The sequence below is a fragment of the Centruroides vittatus genome, unplaced genomic scaffold (genome assembly GCF_030686945.1).
Source record: "Centruroides vittatus isolate TY-2023 unplaced genomic scaffold, ASM3068694v2 contig_975, whole genome shotgun sequence".
In the NCBI taxonomy this organism is placed as follows: domain Eukaryota; kingdom Metazoa; phylum Arthropoda; class Arachnida; order Scorpiones; family Buthidae; genus Centruroides; species Centruroides vittatus.
The window spans coordinates 740,368-759,881 of NW_027122648.1; the positions used below are offsets into that span (position 1 = coordinate 740,368).

Genomic DNA, 19,514 nt, shown 5'->3' on the forward strand with positions numbered 1-19,514 from the left:
ATCTCTTACACATACTCCTTTCTAGTTTGTTATTTCATTACACTTCGTTATTGCAATTTCAAAATTCTATATCTTTTTTTCAGTTTTATAACCACAAAAATATAATATTCTCGCTTATTTTAATAGAATTTATTATACTACAAGGCGAAATTCATATACATTCTCAATAATATTCGCATAAGCAGATAGATATATCTACTATGTAAATACTCATTTCCTTATGTATAGAAAGAGCGTTTGATGTCTACTGAGAATTCCTTTCCTCTCTGTTGACATTTTCGCCTACCAAATAGTGAATTGAAGAGCAAAAATTTTCAGATATGGCTTAAATACGCATGCGTCTCGAGACCACTATAACAATGAAGAGTATTCCCTTAGTGAATTGCTTCTATCACTATTTTATTCATAAGAAAAACCGAAGCTTGAAACACTGTTTGTTTTTCGTTAGTTTCGTGTTACGAGATGAAATAAAAAAAAAAAAATATAAAAAAAGAGTGGTTCTGAGAGTGTAAACAGCTCGCAAAATTCCTTTAGAAGTTAGTACGACGTGTTTGTTTTTCCACATTTATTTTTAAAGTAGCATTTGATGTTCGATGAAATATTCCAAGTCTTCTTCTACATTTTCTTCTCCTTTTTTTCCTAATTATTTTTTTCTGACACAGAGTATCAAAAATGTTTTACTCAATTCGAAAATTTCTCATTTTATATAAGACATTTTTTTTAGTTATTTTTCTACTTCCGCGTATTTTAAATATCACTCTTCAATTTTGTGGTTTACAAAATGCGTTTTTTTTTCGCAAATTCTTTCAGTAATTAAATGTTTATAAAGTACGTACGGGAATTTTATTTTTTTTATATTAAAATTTTGAGAAATTTATTAAAATAAGAAAGAAAAAAATTAAAAAACTGAAAAGTAAATTAGGCGTGTGAATAGAAAAGCCACAACGCGCATTAAGCTATTTAAAATATTAGAAAATTTATAAAAAATAAACTTCATTTTTTCAGTTTTTAATATAAAAATCTTCAATTATCTTCAATTTTTTAATTGAAAATCGTTTGTAATTTCAATTTTACTTTAAATTGAAAAAAAAAAATTAAATTGAACAGAGACCATTATTATTCTTCTTTACATAAAAATTTTCTTTTAAAAATCGAGATGGGTTAGACTAATTTTGCAAATTGTTAAAAGCATTAAGAATTAAATAATGAAGCCTCTAGTCAAACAGATTCTTCTTTTATCAAACTGTAAAAAATCATAATACTTCGTATTGATATTCAATAAATTTCTATTCTTTCTCCTTTTACCATTTCAATAACTTTATCTTTTTCTTCTTCTTCACCTGAGGAACGAATTCTGGATTTTTGCCAGACACTTCAACCTTTCAAACGACTATATTTTGGGTTCATTTCTATAAGAAATAACGCCTACTATGAAAAATAGAAAAGTAACTGACCTCTGTATCATAATATCATCATTTTTATATGAGAAAATATGAATAACTCATGAATAATAAAAAATATAATGGAACAGGACAGTCTTTTGCACGACTCTTTTAATTTTTAATTAGGTTATTACCAACAGCCCTTACTAAAAAATTAGTTTTAATAATGTATTCTATTTCATTATCTTTGAGCTTCTTACAAGTTAATTATTAATAAATATACTTTATTAATTTCTTATTCTTTAAACTTGTATGCCTGTATAAGTCTATGTGATTTGTTTAAAAGCATAATTTCTTAATTAAAGAGAATTAAATTATTATAAAATTGAAGGATTATAAATAGCTATCAATAAATATTAATAGCTATTTATAATCCTTCAATTTTATATAATCTAAAAATCCTATTTTTTATTTTTATTTTTTACTTTGTTGAAAATCGGCACAACAATATAAGAGCAAAGTTACTCTTATCCTTTGTTTATTATGTATAATCCTTGAAATTTTCGTGTATTCTTCCATCTTTAAAGTATACTTTATAAATTATTCAAGGCGGTATTAATTAAAATAACATTTTATTTAATTTGTTTCCTAAAAAATGCGCTTAGTTTTATTCGCTGTCTGTTTGTAAGATTTTTTAGCAAGTTTTAATTATAAAAGATAAAAAAGTTGTAGAGTTTTGTTTATATTTATTATTTTTAATGTGATAAGGTTTAAATTCACTATATTAATATAACTATATTCTAAAATTTTGAGTTATATCTAGGCAAATACAGTATAAAGTTACAAAGAAAGCAAGATGGTAGCCACTTCGATTTTACGTCTTGACGTATATCAAAGTATATTGACTTATGATTTCAGTCAAATTCAAGTTATATATACATTTTTATCACATAAATAAGCTCTAAATTGTTTCGTTAGCCAATCATGGAACAAAAATTCTATGATTTTGCTTGATTCCTTTAAAAATATATGCATAAATTTCTTCAAGCAAACAGAATTAAGAAAAAGAAACTCTTGATATAAATAAATAATTTATTATAATTTTGGTAAGTAAACAATTTAAAAACACGGGTGCTTTACACTGTCTTTTACAAAATATTTTTTTTTTTTTTTTTTTAGCTTAAAATAAAAATGTGCAAGGTATCACCTCAGAAATTATGCTTAATTTCAATTAATTAAATCAATATTTATATTTATTTATATTATTTAATTATTTCATAATCTTATTTATAACATTTGAATTATAATTTATATACCATTTCTATTGCACCTTACATTAAACATATCAAATTCATAAATGTTGATGTATTTATTGGATAGGAAATAATAATCAATTATTAATTGTAATTAACTAAATGTATTTTATTACAATTTACTTTAATTATAAAAAAATCATACATTTTAATTATTATACTATTAATAAGAATTAAATGTAACTGTAAGATAGTTTTTGAATGCATTAAAAAAAATGGAAACAACAAAGAAGCAACAGTTTGCCTATAATTTATTTTTTTAAATGACATTTAAATATTAATTAAGTCCATTATCTGTCATGATAATTTTCTTTCTTTAAAACCAAATTCCTATTCATAATAAATGGGCGTAACATATATTCAAATGAATCATTTATGTGAAGGTATTGATTTGTAAATTAATTAAATGCATTTTACAATTTTAAATTCACAAAATTAACCAATTATAATTGATTAGAATAATAAAGATTCATTTTGATAAAATAATAAAATATAATTTCATTTTTGCTTTATTATCTAATAAAATAAATTTTCTTTTTTCTTTATTTCCCCCAAAAAAATTAAATAAAATTTTTTAAAATAATCCCTTTAAAATATTTAAGTTAACAGAGTTCAAAATAATACTATTAATAATTTTATTTAATATTTTAATTATAAAACCAAATATTTTTTTAAAAATGTATAAAATTAATGAATTTTTAAAAAATTGCTTTTAATAACTAAAAATTGTTAAAAGTTGAGTTTAATATTAAAAAAGTATATAAAATTATTTAAAAATTTACATTTTCTAATAAATTTTTAACTTTTTTTTAGTAATTTTCTTTCTTTAACGTTGATTAAAACTTTATAAAATAAATTTCTTTTTATATTTAATTATTAATGTTAACACTTACAAAGTTGACATATTTTTCAATATTTACTTATTTAACAATATACTATATCATTTATTAAATAATGTGCAAAAATAATATAAATATAATTTAAATTTTCTAAGAATTATTTTAAAAGTTTAGTAATGAATAATATTTATATATTAGTTATAATATAATTGCAAGTGTTACTAATAATTATTGGTTAAATAATTGTATAAATTAAATAACAATTGATAAAATAATATTATTATTTTTTAAAATGTAGGGCCTAATAAAAATCGCAAAGGAAATCGAACCCAAACATTCCTGTTTTACACATGTATACTTCATAAATCTATTAATTCGTGCGTATTTTTATGGCATTTACATACAATCTATAAATTTATACATATTTATGCATAAACGGCAAAAATAATTTAAAACACAATAAAAATTGCAAAGGAAATCGAATCCGGATCCTCCTGTTCTACACATACGTGTATACCATACAGTTTATGAATTTATTCTTAATTCTAGACTGTTAGACTGTAAACGGTCTAAATTATCCTATTTAAACATAATTTTCTAATTAATTTTGGACATGTTGATGCAATATATACTTTAGATTCTACAATTAAACAAAATTTGGTTAATTCAATGTGTAAATAATAATAATAATAATAATAAACTTTATCTCGTTATAAACTAATGAAATGATAGTCGACAAGAATCGCTATAAAGTTTGGCATTGTAATCATATTATTTCTTTTAAAAATTATTAAAGTATCTTATCACTTATACGTTATGCCAAAAATGAAGTAATTTCGCTTCAAATTTGATCAAATTCAAATAACTTCTGTTCTTACGCATTAACGAAACTATATACTTATACAGTGAAACTCCGCTTTAACAATCTCCTGTCAAGGTTTCCCCTATTTAGCGCTTTCTAGTCGTATTTATTTTTTCAGTAATTACTTCTTGTGTCATTAGTTGCTTATCTAAAAACTTATCTAAACATTTTCTGCATTTAAATTTCTTAAAATAAAATGAAACGCTAAAGGTTCCTACAGAAAAATTTAACTCCTAGCTATATATAAACAATAAAATACTACGTTATGTAATCAATAAAAACACAGCATTCGAGTTAATTTGGGTGTTATTTTTAGCTTTCTCTTAAAAAATACACTTAATTTTGCAATTCCTCAAGAAATTATTAATAAATATTTCTGATAAACGATTATCTGAATGAAATCACTACAATATTTTCATATTCTATTTATATTAACCAATTAATAAATGACATATTCGATAAACAAGTTGCAGAGAACATCTGTAAACGTCATAAACTGTATATATTATGATAATGTGAGAAATGAAAGATGTTGCAGAAGAAACAATGCAACCTAATGAAGCGGTCATATCGAAGCCAATAATGGTCTATTATATCAGATTATTTAGTAGATGCCATGTCATTCGTAATTACCATCACATGCCGGGATCAATTGCCACATGACAGGATGATTGCATCAATACGCATCTTCCGGATGGTGAAAGCCATTTTTTCTTTGAAAATGCATGTCATTTGTTGGTTATAACAGAACTTCCGACAAGGAATTTATCAATTAAAAAAAAAATCCCTTCTTCAAATTTGGGAATTTTAATATTAATTTTCATTTTTACATATTGATAATATTAATTAATTGGTGTTAAACTGATGTTTAAGGAGTTGGTTCGGGCTGATTTAGTGGATCCGAACCCATTCCTTTGAAAACTATCACTAACGAAGAAAGTGAGAATATTTTAAAGGAATGTTATAATAAGTTTCATAATTCTAAAAATATTAATAGGATGTGGTTCGAATCAGTTTAGTGGGTCTGAACCATCCCTGAAACCGTCACTAAGTAGGTACAAACCCACTTAGTGTTTTCAAAAAAAATGTTAGAATATGTTTCATTTCCAGAAAAAGAAGTGAGTACGGACTCACCAAAGTTGGTCTGACCCAATTCCTTTTGGAAACATGATTAAATGGTTTAATAAAACACTTTTTAAAACTGAACTCTTTGCATTTGAATGTTATTTATCGACACATTATCAATTCACTGCGTATTTGTAGTAACTTTAATGCTTCTCAAAGAATAAAAGTTTAACTTGTTAAAAATTTAAATAATAAAATTTTAGTTATAGAGTACACGCAACATCAACACGTGTATATAAATAGAAATTTTATTCTAAAAATTAAAAAAAAAATAAAAATAAAAGAACGATATTATACATTGGAGTAAAATTAAAGCGAAATTAAGAAAATAAATAAAGATTTAGTAATAACTGAAAATTTTTGAATATTTATAATTTAAGTTTTAAAATAACAAAATAAATACGAAGAATTCTGTTAACGTATTGAAGGTTAATCGAACATTTTATATTTAGTTTTCGTAAATTATGTTTATATTTAGATAACGAATTCCCGTTCAATTTATTATTGTGATAGAATAGAAAATTAAGAATAAAGTACTGTACTGTTGCATTTTGAATTTATACTTTTATTTTGGTCTTTGTAATTTATTCCGTGAAAAAAAAATTTAAAAAAAAATAATTTATTATCTTTATGCAAATCCATTCAACTGAAACTATCGCCGTAGGAAATGAGCATCGGGAACCCCCTTTGCGCTTATTATTCCCAACACTTTCTTCAAAAATATTACCGGTTTTTATATTTAAAATAATCAAGCGTACAAGTTAAAGAAGGGGGAAGACGTTTCTAATGGTTCAAAAAATGCGGGGGTGTGCGGGAGGTTCGTGATGAATCGCCTCAACCCACGACTATTAAGCGGTGGTGTCTCTAACGATACACTTTTATTACATTAAAAGAAAAAGGAAAAAAGAAAAAAAATTTGAATAAACATAAAATTCCGTAAATATTTCACCAAATAAAAATTTGTTTTGGCTTATTTTAGAATAAAAATTTCCATAAAACTACTTGGTTTTAATGGTTCAGGGAATGAAACATTCCCTTAATCATAAGTTTTTGAAAAATGTAATAAAATAGGACAAGTTAGTGGTGTGTATTAAAATACTGATGGTTATTAATAAATATCGCACCATAAATGTAAGTTAGTGACCTACTCCACATCTCAAACTTGGCACATTTCCATAAAATGCTTTCAATGTCAAATAGGATAACGCAATAGTCCATTTATTTTATTATTTTTTAAAGCAAAATTTAATACTTTAATTACAGTTATAAAGTAATAGAACTTTTATAATAAACATCCATTACTGTTTTATTAAAGTATTACTTAAAATTATCCTGTTTTCAGCATTAGTCCATTACTTTTTTTAGAAAAAACCTCTCTGTAGAATAGCCTCTTCTTGCAATTCCATATCCAACAATAACAGCCTCCTCTTAATAATAGTACAGACCTTTGTTGAGGATCAATTCAGTAACGGATATGACATCACTTTAAATAGAATTTTTAAAAAAATAACCTTAAATAGTTAAATAATTTATATGAGACTTAATAGTATCTTAAGTAGACTACATAAAATATATTTTAAACTATGAACTAATATTAAATTATGAAGACAAGTAAATGTGGGTTAAACAAGAAATACTGGATGAACTACCTCATGTTTAAAATTATAATTAAATCAAGCTTTCGTGAGCTTTAGATCGTGATTAAGTTTATATTTTATTCTACAGAATTTTATTAACTGAAAAAAAGATAAAAATAATCAATATTGGCCATTCAACATGTCACTATAGAATGAAATATATCGATTAAAATGGATATAAGTTCTCGTGATAAGTTAATATATATGTAATCAAACACTGAAGCAACAGATGTTCCAGTTAAAAATATTAATAAAAACTATAACTTTTAAGTTTATTTAGCAATATAGAACTGAACTAAATTACTAAAAACGAATGTCTTAATATAAAATGTCTCAAGCTTGTACTAAAGCCAAGTCTCTATCTATGATCTATGTAAATGATAGCTAGTATGATAAAATTTTAAAATATTTTAAAATTAGTTATAAATAAAAAGAAAGTATTTTTACTAGAAAAAATATATTTTAGAATCTAATCTATAATATTTTTAATTTTGTTTTATTTATCAACTATTGTACTAGACAATATTTGATAAACAAACAGGAGAATATTTGACAATAAGAAAGAGAATGAAATTATTCTTAATTTATATTGTTTTAGGAGGGTGCTGTCATGGTGATCTTTTGTCTACAGACAGTGCCATAAAATGTATAATAAATAAATAAATAAATACATTTTGTATTCTTATCTTACAACAAGCGAATTGAAGTAAAATATTAATATATTCATTTTCATACAAAGTTTTTAAACTGATAACATTCTCCCATTATTAACATAGCTAGTTTTGTAAAATATTCTTTTATAAATTCACTGTTTTAATTAATTTTCTAAACTATTCTCTTATAAATTCATAATTAATTTTATAAAATATTCTTTATTAGTTCATTACTATAAATATTTTTTAAAACTATTCTTTTATAAATTCACTTCTGTAACTAATTTTATAAAATATATTTTTTACTTATTTATTATTTTAAAGTAATTCTTTTATAAATTTATGTAAGAAAACTAATAATTAATTATGATTATTGGAAATTTAATTTAAGTTAATTACAACTTTATACTAAGGTTTTTATGCTGTTGTTGTTTGTTTTACAGCTTTGTTAGGACAATTTATTCAATATTGGAAATAAAAAATATATATGTGTATATTTGTAAATAAACTAGGAAACAATAAATTTAAATTTAGGAAAAAATATATTATTTTACGACCGAATATAACTTGAAAAATTGGTCAATTTTTATAGTTTACACGAAAAAATACCAGTAGAAAGCTCTAAATATGGATGTAAGTAAGATGGGGAGAGTTTCATTAAGAATAACTCCCTTTTTGTGAGTCATTCGATAGCTATTTTGAATTTAGAACTAAAGTAATTTAAGTTCGAAAAAACTGAAAATATTTTTTCTAATTTCTTAAAAAAAGATCATATTTTATAAAAGAAAAATTAATTTAAATTAAATATAAATTTAAGTTTTTATGTTAATTGGTTTATTAAGGGCAATTAAGTAATTAATAAACGTTCCGCACCGTTTTTGATTATGATTGATAATGATCTAAAAAATTTATTAAAGACATTTTAACTAAACACATAAAAATTTAAGAAAAAAAAACACCGCGTAATTTTTTTAAAATTATAAATCTAAAAATAATCCGAACTTAATTAATCCATTTGTAAACAAATTTTTAATGTTAAAAATGATATTTTAATACAAAATATTATTTAATATAATTAAAGAATTCGATTTTCTTAAATTCAATTACGGATAAAACTGGTTTCCTCTGCAGACTATATTTATTTTAAAAGGTAAACAAGTACTTTTAAATGAAAAATACTTAAGAAATGAAGGCAAAGTCTAAGTTTTTCTATCATTTTTTTTAATCTTGTAATTCTTTAGAAAGTACTTGAGATAAAGTAATGATTATGAAGAGTCTATCAAATTTCATAAAACTATAAAAATATAATTAATATTCATTTATTTATTTTTGGGCATATGTTGCATTGGCTAAATGCAAACTTGTATACTGACTGACATTAGTGACCTAGTTAAGAGGAAAGCTGAGTCATTTTAATCGTCTGTGACCCAATACACACACACACACAGTCAATGTACAGCTATGTCTCTGGACGACACTTTCATCTTCCTTCGTTTGCCAACACATTTCATAGCTCGACATCCAATTTCTATATTTTGACACTTTCTCTTGTTTATAACATGTTATAAATTCTTTACAAATGATTTAAATCGATGAGAATATAATAAAAAATTCATTTTTTTCAGTTAATTTATCGTTGAATTTTTCTTCTTCTATATGCTTATTGTTATAGCTGATTTTATAATGAATGGGTTCTAGAAAATATATTATAAATTCACTTATTTTATACAAGAATATTTTATAAAATTCTTTTAGAAGTTCGTTATTTTTCAAGTACTCATAAATCAGCTACTAAAATTAATTACGTGAAATATTCTACAGATTCACTACTATAAGTAATCTCATTAAAATATTCTTTTATATAAATCAATTATTTTGTATAATTCAATTAACATCAAGCAAATTCATCTAATATCAATATTTAATTAATTATTTTACAGACTTGTAAAAGAAAATTTCTAATTAATTATCGTTATTACTCTTTCAAAAAGTGTATAACTTGTAAAACATTTATTAAATTTATTTTAAAACATTATAAAAGTAATAAATTTATAATAAAATTTTCATGATTATTCTACAAGAAAATTATAACTTAAACCATTTTTTCAGAGAAATAATTTCGTAATTTATGTTAATTTTGTTTCCATTCTAAGAACAGTTCAATTATTTGAATGACTCGATAATTACAGTTCCATCAGCAATAACATATTTTTTTACAATTATTCTTGCTGAAGTAAGACTTTTCATCAAGAATAATGGATATTTAGGAAATATTAATGAGGGATTTTATACATTCTTTTTTTATTTTTAAAGCAAATGATGTGTTGTTTCTAGCGATCGAAACAGGAATCAAGATGTAAACTCTTATTACCTTCCATTGAAAATCCCTCGAAGGTACGAATGTTAAAAGCATTGTTTTTTTAAATAATGAACTTTAAAATCAATTTATGGATTTGAAAAAACGTAAATTTATTAATGTGTCTATAAATATACACATATTTTATATTATACAATAGCAAATATTGATTTAAAAATAAAGGTAGGCTGTTGGGCGAGTTATAAAAAATTGCTTTTTTTAAGAAAAAAATTTCATACCTTAGCATTAATGAATAGAATCACGAAACTTTCTCCTACTAAACTACCAAGAAACGACTGCTTGGGGGCAAAAATTGAACTGAAAGCTGCTCGTCATTGAAGTACTCTCGAGGCTTCCACTGTTGTGAAGGCAGAAAACGATAAGATCTTAGACCAAACCCTTGAAAGGACAAAGAAAATTTCAAAGGAAAGGTCGAGAATTAAACTGTTGTCGATAGCTATTTGACCATCATTGATTGTGCTATCCATTGTTAAGTAAGTGTTGACGCATAATTAAACCCACTTCCATCGATGCCGATAGACTATAAAGTATAAAATACTATTAAAAATATATACGTAAATGAAAAATGTATAGTGAGTGAATGTACGTATATAATTATATTATGCAAAACAGAAAAACCGTTATTGTAAATGTCCTATTTTTAGATATTTAATGTAAGGAAACGTCGTATGTAGTGGCTTTCCACTTAAATAAACTAAAAATATTTTGGTAGCACACTCGATTAAATGAGATCTCTGTGTGTAAATCCATGAATGAAATAATGATTTTAGATAGCAATTTCACAATAGGCAAGTCGATAAGTGTTAAATGTGACCATTTAGTGAAAAGTATGTGACTTAACGTTGAAGAAAAATAACAAAAACGTAAAAAAATCGCCTTTTTCTGAAATATTTCTTCTTCTTTTTTTAAAATGCCAGGAAGACATTTAATAAAATTTTACATATGATTAACGAGATGGAAGCGAGCAAGATATCCAAAAATGTTGTAATAAAAGATATGATTTTTTTATTTTGTTGATAAAAATTCCCATTAACATCGTCAAAGTTCGGTCGATACAACAAGTTAATCTAACATTTATTTTTAAATGGAAGAATATAAATATATAACATCTAAAGGGATTTATTTCTCGTATTTTTATAGTGATCAGTGCACGCGAAGTACTACAAGTAACAGTATCATTTAACAATGTATTTCAGAATGTTTTCTTTCGAATGCGGTCATTCACATTTGTATGGTGTGCAAAACGCTTAATAATTGATTAGTAATGTGTTTGATAATGAAAAAAACACAAAAAGTATCAGCGGAGTGACTTTTTGTAGATATAAAAAGCGATAGAATGTGCAATACTGTATTAATGATTAATGACTTTTCTTGTTTGTATTCACGCTTTCTAACACTAATTTAATGGTTTTTATAATGATAAATTTGTGTTTTATACTTAAAATTTTAAAAAATATATTCGGTACTTGTTAATATATCTACTATATAAAACTGAAAACTGGTCACGGTATGCCAAAAACGGCCACTAGGGGCGCCCCTAGCTATAATTTAAATTAACAATAAATGCAGTATTTTGCTTTTTTGACTGCGTTTTAGTAGGGTATGCCATGAGAATGCACATTAAGAAGGGATTTTTTAAAATTCCTTCCACGGAGGAGAGGGTTAAGGATTACCCTGAAGAACTCGGCTTCTACTGTACTATTTAAATGCGATGTTTTGCGTTTTTGACTGTGTTTTAGTAGGGTACGCCATGAGAAATTCAGTATATTATTACTTTTATTTGTAATATGAATTTATTATTTATACCTCGGAATGACACCGCTGCTGCTAGAACGCCCACTAGGGGGCGACCCAGGCTACTAGTTATATATACGCAGGATAATCCAAAAGTTAGTTAACTACATTTTGATTCGTATACCTGTGAATATGAAAGTATATTAAGCGTATGTATATGTTTAAATATATTTTATAATTTATTTTAAAATATTTACAATAATAACACGACATCCGATTCCAATAAGCGTTTGCATACTTTAAACTTAATTCAATATCCGTTAATTAACCGAATTCATACTCATTTTTAAATAAATTTTATACTTAAAATACATATAAATTATTTTTCTAAAAATATATTTCACCTATTGAATGATATTTCAAAAAAAAAAAAAAAATTGAAATATCAGTCGAAAGATAACCACATATAAAAAATGGTATTTGAGAGGAAAAAAACAAGTTTTATCGGTTGTTTTTCTTCTAAAGCGTCGTGGAATGTAATAATTTAAGATATCAAATTGAGTATAGAACTCAGAATAATTATACTGTGCCAATTTCTTTATAAACAGCCCAAAATTCGGTTAAACGTTTTCTGCGTGTTTCAGGCACACGTGAATATAAAATTACACGTATAGAGAGAGGATTTCCCAAATGTCGGTTAATTGTATAAAGTAAACTGAGCTTAGATCAAGGCTTTCCTTTATAAAACTGGTGAAATATTCCTAGTATTTGAATAATACAGCAATTAAGTGCTTATAATGGTTATCTGACTTTGGGGAAACGCTGTAGATACATTATACGTATATCTTTAATGATATAATAACCTACATTTACTTTACCTATTAAATTCATAACTTATATCGAAATTTAACTTTACAGAATTGATATAATTCGTTAAACAGAATTCAATTTAGAAGTCACTAGAGGTTCTACAATATTACAATAACAATCTCCTCAGACACTCAACCGCTGAATTTGCATAATTGCCACCACAATTCTCTTAACTAAAGGTACACCATTATTAAAATAATAACTCACACCTGTTATAAAATGACACTAAATTCGTATCCAGGAAAAAAATTAATAATAATAATGATAATAAATAAGTCGCAAGTAATATCATAAAAGATTATACACAAGCATACGTAATTTGGAATGAAACTAAGTAATAGAATTAACAAGAAAAGAAATACTGTAAGTTATATGTTAAAAAAATTAAGTATATTTAAAGCTGATTATTATTATTTTATTATTATTTAATTACGTTTAATAAGAATTAAATGACAGGAAAGATGTTGAATAAGGAACTCAATGGTTTATATTTACATACAAAGGACTTAAATTCAACCTTTTCTAATTAAATAGGCGTTTGCTAAAGGAGATTATATGTAAATTTGCTAATAAACTTCAAAAATCAATTATTTTTCAGGAAATTTAAAAATATCTAAAAAAGAAAATCAACGGGAAAACAAAAGTTTGCTTTCTATTTATCGATTCGAAAATGTCTTCATTAATTAAACAATTTTCATAAAAGGAATAAATAGATTAATTCGAACATTTCGTCGAAGTTTAGTTAAGTTTTGTAGAAAAAATTAAGTTTATTTTTCTATCAAAACTTTTTTGATTTGTAGAAAATAAAAAGAAAATAATCATCTCTCTAATCCGAAACGTTCTTTCTAAATCTGTACATCAGATGAAAGAGTCATTGGTGGCACATCTGTTCCATTGGTGCAAACAACTATTACCACAGAACTTTTCTCATCAACAGCACAGCGTGAATGTTAACAAATAATCGTGTGAAACGAGTACTAAAAATAATTTTAATTAACGAAATCATTTTCTACACAAGCTTAGAATTTTTAACAATAAATCAAAATTGTTTAATTCCCCCCTTAATATCGTTAATTTTCTCAAAAATTAATTACCGACGACGAAACCAAAGTGTTTTTTTGGTATGTCTATCACTTCCACTCGGGTGTTTACACGTTAAGGTCAGTTGACACAACCTCCTCTATTTTCTTAGAGTATATACTTCGCTAGAGTTAAAAATATATACAGGGAGGGTACTATACTTTAAGAAGAAGACTCTGACTTTAAATAACCATGACGTTAAGTTTATTTTCAAGTAGATATTTTCCAGCTACTACTTTAATATCATCTACTACATCTAAGAAATTAATGAGAATAAAAATGTTTTCTAATGAGAAATGCAGCATCATCTACTGTAGATAAAGACCTAAATACAATCGAGTTAAAACTTTATCAGCAAGTAGTACAGCATTTAAGTACAAATTAATGATTAAAGTTTTACAAGAAAAAGAACATGAAGGGAAAAAAGTTACTGCAACATTAACACCATTACAATCAGCAACAATTATCATTCCAGCCAAGAAAATCGAGTTAAAAAAAAAAAAATAGTTTGTCTAGATGCTAAGTACAATAATGATAGTGAAAAGCAGAGCATAAGTCATATAGATGACTCAGGTGTTATATAAATATATTTGGCAAAATACCAAACAACTGTTTATGTTAAGTATGACGTCAAAGACGGAACGATTTTCCTATATTTAATATATTCCATACGTACGAAGTCGAATCGAATGATGTCGAGGAGCAGAAACACGGATTAATTTTAAATTTTACAATATAACAATGTAGGTGAATAGAGAAGTAAATGTTTTCTGGAATTTGTGCACGTAGCTATGTATATAAATATAAAATTTAAGCGATTTTTTTTAAATTTACGTGTGTAATAATGTAGATAAATGTAGGCCTAAATGATTTTTGGAGATTTTATGCGTACAATTATGTAGACAGACGGAGGTATGTTAGTGACGTTTTCGAATGTTGTGCGCATAACAATAGCGATAACTAGGAATATTAATATCTTTTTTTTATAATTTTATGCATATAACAACGCAGACGGGTGCTTTTTTAAAGGTTAAAAATATAACAACGTACTGTACATGAATAGAAAAAAAAGGAGGAAGTTTTTTGAAATTTGCAAGCATTTAATAGTGTATATGGATAAGAATATGAATGTGTTTCTTTTAAATTTACAAATATAACAATACAGAGGCGCAGGAAAGGAGTCCTTTTTTGAATTTTACAATACAAAGACAGGAAGAAGCTATTTTTAACATAAATAAGTAGGAAAAATCATTTTATTCGTATTTTAGAATATAGATAGATAGAAAGACGCGCTTTTTTTTAAATTTCAGAATAGAAACAGGTAGGAAAAAGACTGTTTTTTTTAAAAAGGACGGGAAAAATTTACACATCAAAAGAAAAATAAATAAATAAATAAATAAAAGTGGCATTTTCCGTTCACATTATCAATGCACTTAAGCTCGAGTAAGTACCATCCTGTAGTCTAATTTAGTACACAATTAGATCTTTCTCGCTCATTTACTTAATAAGAAATCGATAGACGATGCGTGCTAAATTGAATTCCCTGACTACTCCATCACTTAGTTTCCTATATCCCACGAAGAAAGCAAAAAAAGAAAGAGGAAAGCAAAGGCATGTTTACGCATAATTTTAGCAACAGTTTCGAGATTTTCTCAAAAACAGGTGGAGTCTTGATAAACGTTGACCTAATTCCTTCAGATTTTCCGGAGTTCGATATGTCCTATTGGATGTCAAGGTCATCTACAATATAACTGATCGATAATCGCTCCATATTGTTTAAAATAAACTTTTCTCCTCGAAGAATTTCATCGTTCTTCGGTAAACTTTTTTGAATTGTTAAATTTAAAAAACGTCAGAATCACGCAACGAATCGAATCGTATGTCACGAAACACGCGTGCGATTAACCAATAGCGTAATGAGTATCAAACGAAACAGAATTTAAAAGAGGAGGGGGAAAGAAAAGGACGGAATAGCCGAAAAACTGGAAAATACAAAACAAATTTAATTTAAATTTAAATTTAAATTTATTAATTTAATTAACGTTTGTTTAACATTAAAAGAAATAAAAATAGAAATGATTGAGAAAATTGTTAAAGAAAGACGAACTTTAGAAAATTTTCGACAGCCGACAAAACAACTCGTTTGCGACATCGTTACCTACACTGCAGTTGTTGCCATGGCGACAACAATCAGCCAATCAGAAAACCTATGAGAATTCGTAATATCTGCGCAAACTCATTATAAAGAAAAGTGTAAGAGGAGCGAAGGATGTATCGCCGGATTGAAGAGATTTGTCACTCTCCACCACTGGATAAAATTCAAACAGATGATTGCAATACATAAAATTTTTATATTTAAAAAAATAAATAATTAAATTAAAAAATAAATTTTTATAAATTCTAAAAACATTCTCCAACCTACAGAATTTAAAAACAGAGAAAGAAAGAGTTAAACTCCAACAACTAATCCTAATTAAACAAGTAAAATTTCTCGATTTAAGCAATTAATTAACAAGTATTTTAATTATCTTAAAGAGTCTTAAATCATTGAATTAATGCAATTCACAATTTAAAATTGTTATTTTTGGATTCATTAACAAAACTCTGAATTTACGTTTCCTCGGCCGAAGCGTATCAAATTTTTCTCTCCTCCCCGCGCGTTATACGCGGTAAACGACACAGAATTCATTTTAAAAAATAAATATTTTGTAAATAATTTTAATTAATTGGCAAATTAACTGTTTAATTAGTTAAGACAATTAACAGTTAATTCCTTGGATATAATTGTTAGAATATCTAACGAATTGCTTAGTTCGTTGTATTCAGCGAATATTTTATTCGCTAGTAAAATAGAATATCCAGCTTTATATAAAATATTGAAAGGATAGTTTATTAGTTGAATTATTCAATGAATATTCTATCAGGAAAAAAAAGGATATATAACTGGCAAGAATACTTAACTATTTAGAATAATAGAGTTAGTTTACTTGTATAATTAAACGTTAAGTATAACGAAAGGGTAATTTAAACGTTACATAAAACAGAATAACGAACTGATCGTCTATTCGTTATCGAAATAATTATAATATCTAACGGATGTATTATTCGGTAGATAAAAAAGAGTTACAAATATTCTTATCCTCTATATCAATTGTTTTTACAAGGATTCTTAACATTGCACTCGATGCAGTTTGTATCGAAGCTTAGGATAAAGATATGAATCTATATGAATCATAAGAAAAACATTTCTGTTTGTCGGACGTCTGAACAGACTGACGTACTTCTTTTTCTAATCTTCTAAACAAAAATTTATCACAGATATCGATTACTTCATCTGCTTTTTGCAATTTTTTCCCCTGTATACAAACTTAATACTTTATACTAAAATCAATTTTGCGTGTCTCGTGTATATAGGTATGTGTATTACAGTGTACATTCGCTAATTACTTTCAACAATAATTAGCAATTTTTAAAACAATTAAAGTTTGCAAATTCCCCTACTAGATTTTCATGTTTCCATGTATCGGTATTGCTTTTACGCTACAAAGTACAGAATCAATTATGACAATCAACAATTAATTTATTATTTTAAAAACTTATTTATTTAATTGACCGAATGTCTTCATTATTTAAATATTCACTATATCGACTACATCGTTTAAAAATATTCTTCCTTTCTTTCTTTTTTTCGTAATTATTCAATCATGATGACTTGTAAATAGTATTTTTCTATACTTCTCTTACACTTTCTATTGTTATAGACTCGTTAAAATGACCTTCAGACGTCACTTTATAAGGAATTATTAGTAAAGTTTTTTTTTATACAAAACTGAAACAAATTGAATTTTCTTCTATTAATTTTGCTTATTTTGGTCTTAAAATGGTGCCTTATATCTATATCAAGACTATTATATAATTAAAAATGCCTATGTTAGGAGGCATGAAAGTTTCGCTATGTAGGCTAGAATATACGTAGATCGGGAAGTAGGCTATAAAGGCTTTCTGTATGGGCAGGAAATGCCTACGTCTGCAAAGATATAATCGGCATTTACATAAGCATTTTTGCATATAGCATATCATATGGCAGATAATAAAAAAGCTTATTTTATAAGAAAAATACTTTTATCAAGGAGCATATAATAAAGGCTTATATGCAAAAATGCTTATATCAGGGTCTTCATCAAGATGTATTTAAAACTGCCCATGTTAGCGATAAGCAATCAAGACTAGTTATGTAGGAATATATGATCAGAGGACATATTATTAAGACTTGTTACACAAGCAAAAATACCTATATCAGAGTATAGATAATTAAGGCGTATAACACGGGCAAAAATACATATTATCGGGAGGAATGTAATCAAGCCTTTCGAGTTCTCACTCGACTTAAAGTCGCTTCTTTTTATCTGTTTAAACGTGTGCCAAATTATACGTTACTCATACAGAAACAATTCAGTCGAGTATAGAAAGACGACGACAACAACAGAAAAAAAAATAAAAGATGGGCAACAAACATCTAACACATGCAAACGGTCAATGAACTTCAACTTACCTGATTCCATAAAAAACTTGGAAATTCTCTAGCAAATATCGCAGCCACAGCGGTGTGTATAATCGGTAGTATTATGCCCATGATAACAGTTATACCTCGAGGGACGGGCAACATACAATAACTTAGAAACAAGACAAAGACGATCTCCCAAACTCCATCCGAAGCACTGTGCGATCCGGACCAAATTCTGGCGCTCCAGGAACCACCTAATCCAACATCGACGGGTAGAACAAAGCAACAAAAGGTCATAAAAAAGATTAAGATGACGTAGCATAATATTAGTAAGTGATGGTCTCGTATGTAACGCGTGTGACTGAAACATGCCAATGCTAACAGAGCAACACTCGATGTCATATAGTATAAGGTGGGAACCGTTGCAAAACCATCGTATATAGCATGCAAGACGGACAATGCAGCCGTTAACAATACAAATAATCCAAGTACACATATGATCGAGTACTGTTGAAGCCTGAAGATGTATCTATGAAACAGTGCTTCCAGTTCATCATTTTCGAAATTGAGTCGATTAAATAGCCGGCTGAATGCTACTTTACGGTGTGTGTTGATTGCCTTAACTGAATGGTCCATGGCTAACGTCGATGTCCTTTAAAACACTTTCACTGAAGTTCCATTCTTCTTAGTCTTCTTTCGCGAAAATCGTAAAGATATGCAGTTGCCATATTCGATTCAGTAACACCCACTTCCGTGCAGGAGGCTAAGTGTTCGCACTCTCAAACGTACAGAACTCGTACAGACGACTGCCGTGTACCGTGGGTGGAGCACACGACGCGACTGTTCACTCGGCGCTCCACCAGGCTTTGTTTGATACGGCTCTACCGCTTCCTATCCACGACTCCTAGGAGACGAAATTGGAACTAAACGTCACTTTCTAAAAAAACCCCCCTCCTACCAATTAAACAATGCACGAATGGTGGGTTTTTACGAGCAGATTCAACAGATTCCCGTATGTAAATAAAACAGCAGTAAAGTCAAACAATAATAAACCATTATTTTCCATTGTCTGACGCAAAAAATACCATTTTCTTCCCGTTTTAAATTATTTTAAATCGGAAAGAAAATCTACACGTGT

At 26.6% G+C, this 19,514-nt stretch overlaps 1 protein-coding gene and 1 long non-coding RNA gene across 2 annotated transcripts in view; one reads left to right on the top strand and one right to left on the bottom strand.

Annotated features, from left to right (window-relative positions):
- Window positions 1-19,250, bottom strand: part of LOC136985683 (adenylate cyclase type 1-like) — a 100,963-nt gene extending 81,713 nt beyond the window's left edge. The window contains exon 1 of the mRNA XM_067283011.1: window positions 18,425-19,250. Coding sequence (XP_067139112.1) covers window positions 18,425-19,012 — 588 coding nt within the window. The 5' untranslated portion in view covers window positions 19,013-19,250. The remainder of the gene's footprint in view (window positions 1-18,424) is intronic.
- LOC136985693 (uncharacterized) lies at window positions 9,938-10,715 on the top strand. The gene is made up of 3 exons (XR_010882372.1): window positions 9,938-10,044; window positions 10,146-10,274; window positions 10,412-10,715. It is a non-coding gene; the product is annotated as an uncharacterized lncRNA (long non-coding RNA).
- Window positions 19,251-19,514: the final 264 nt, after the last annotated feature.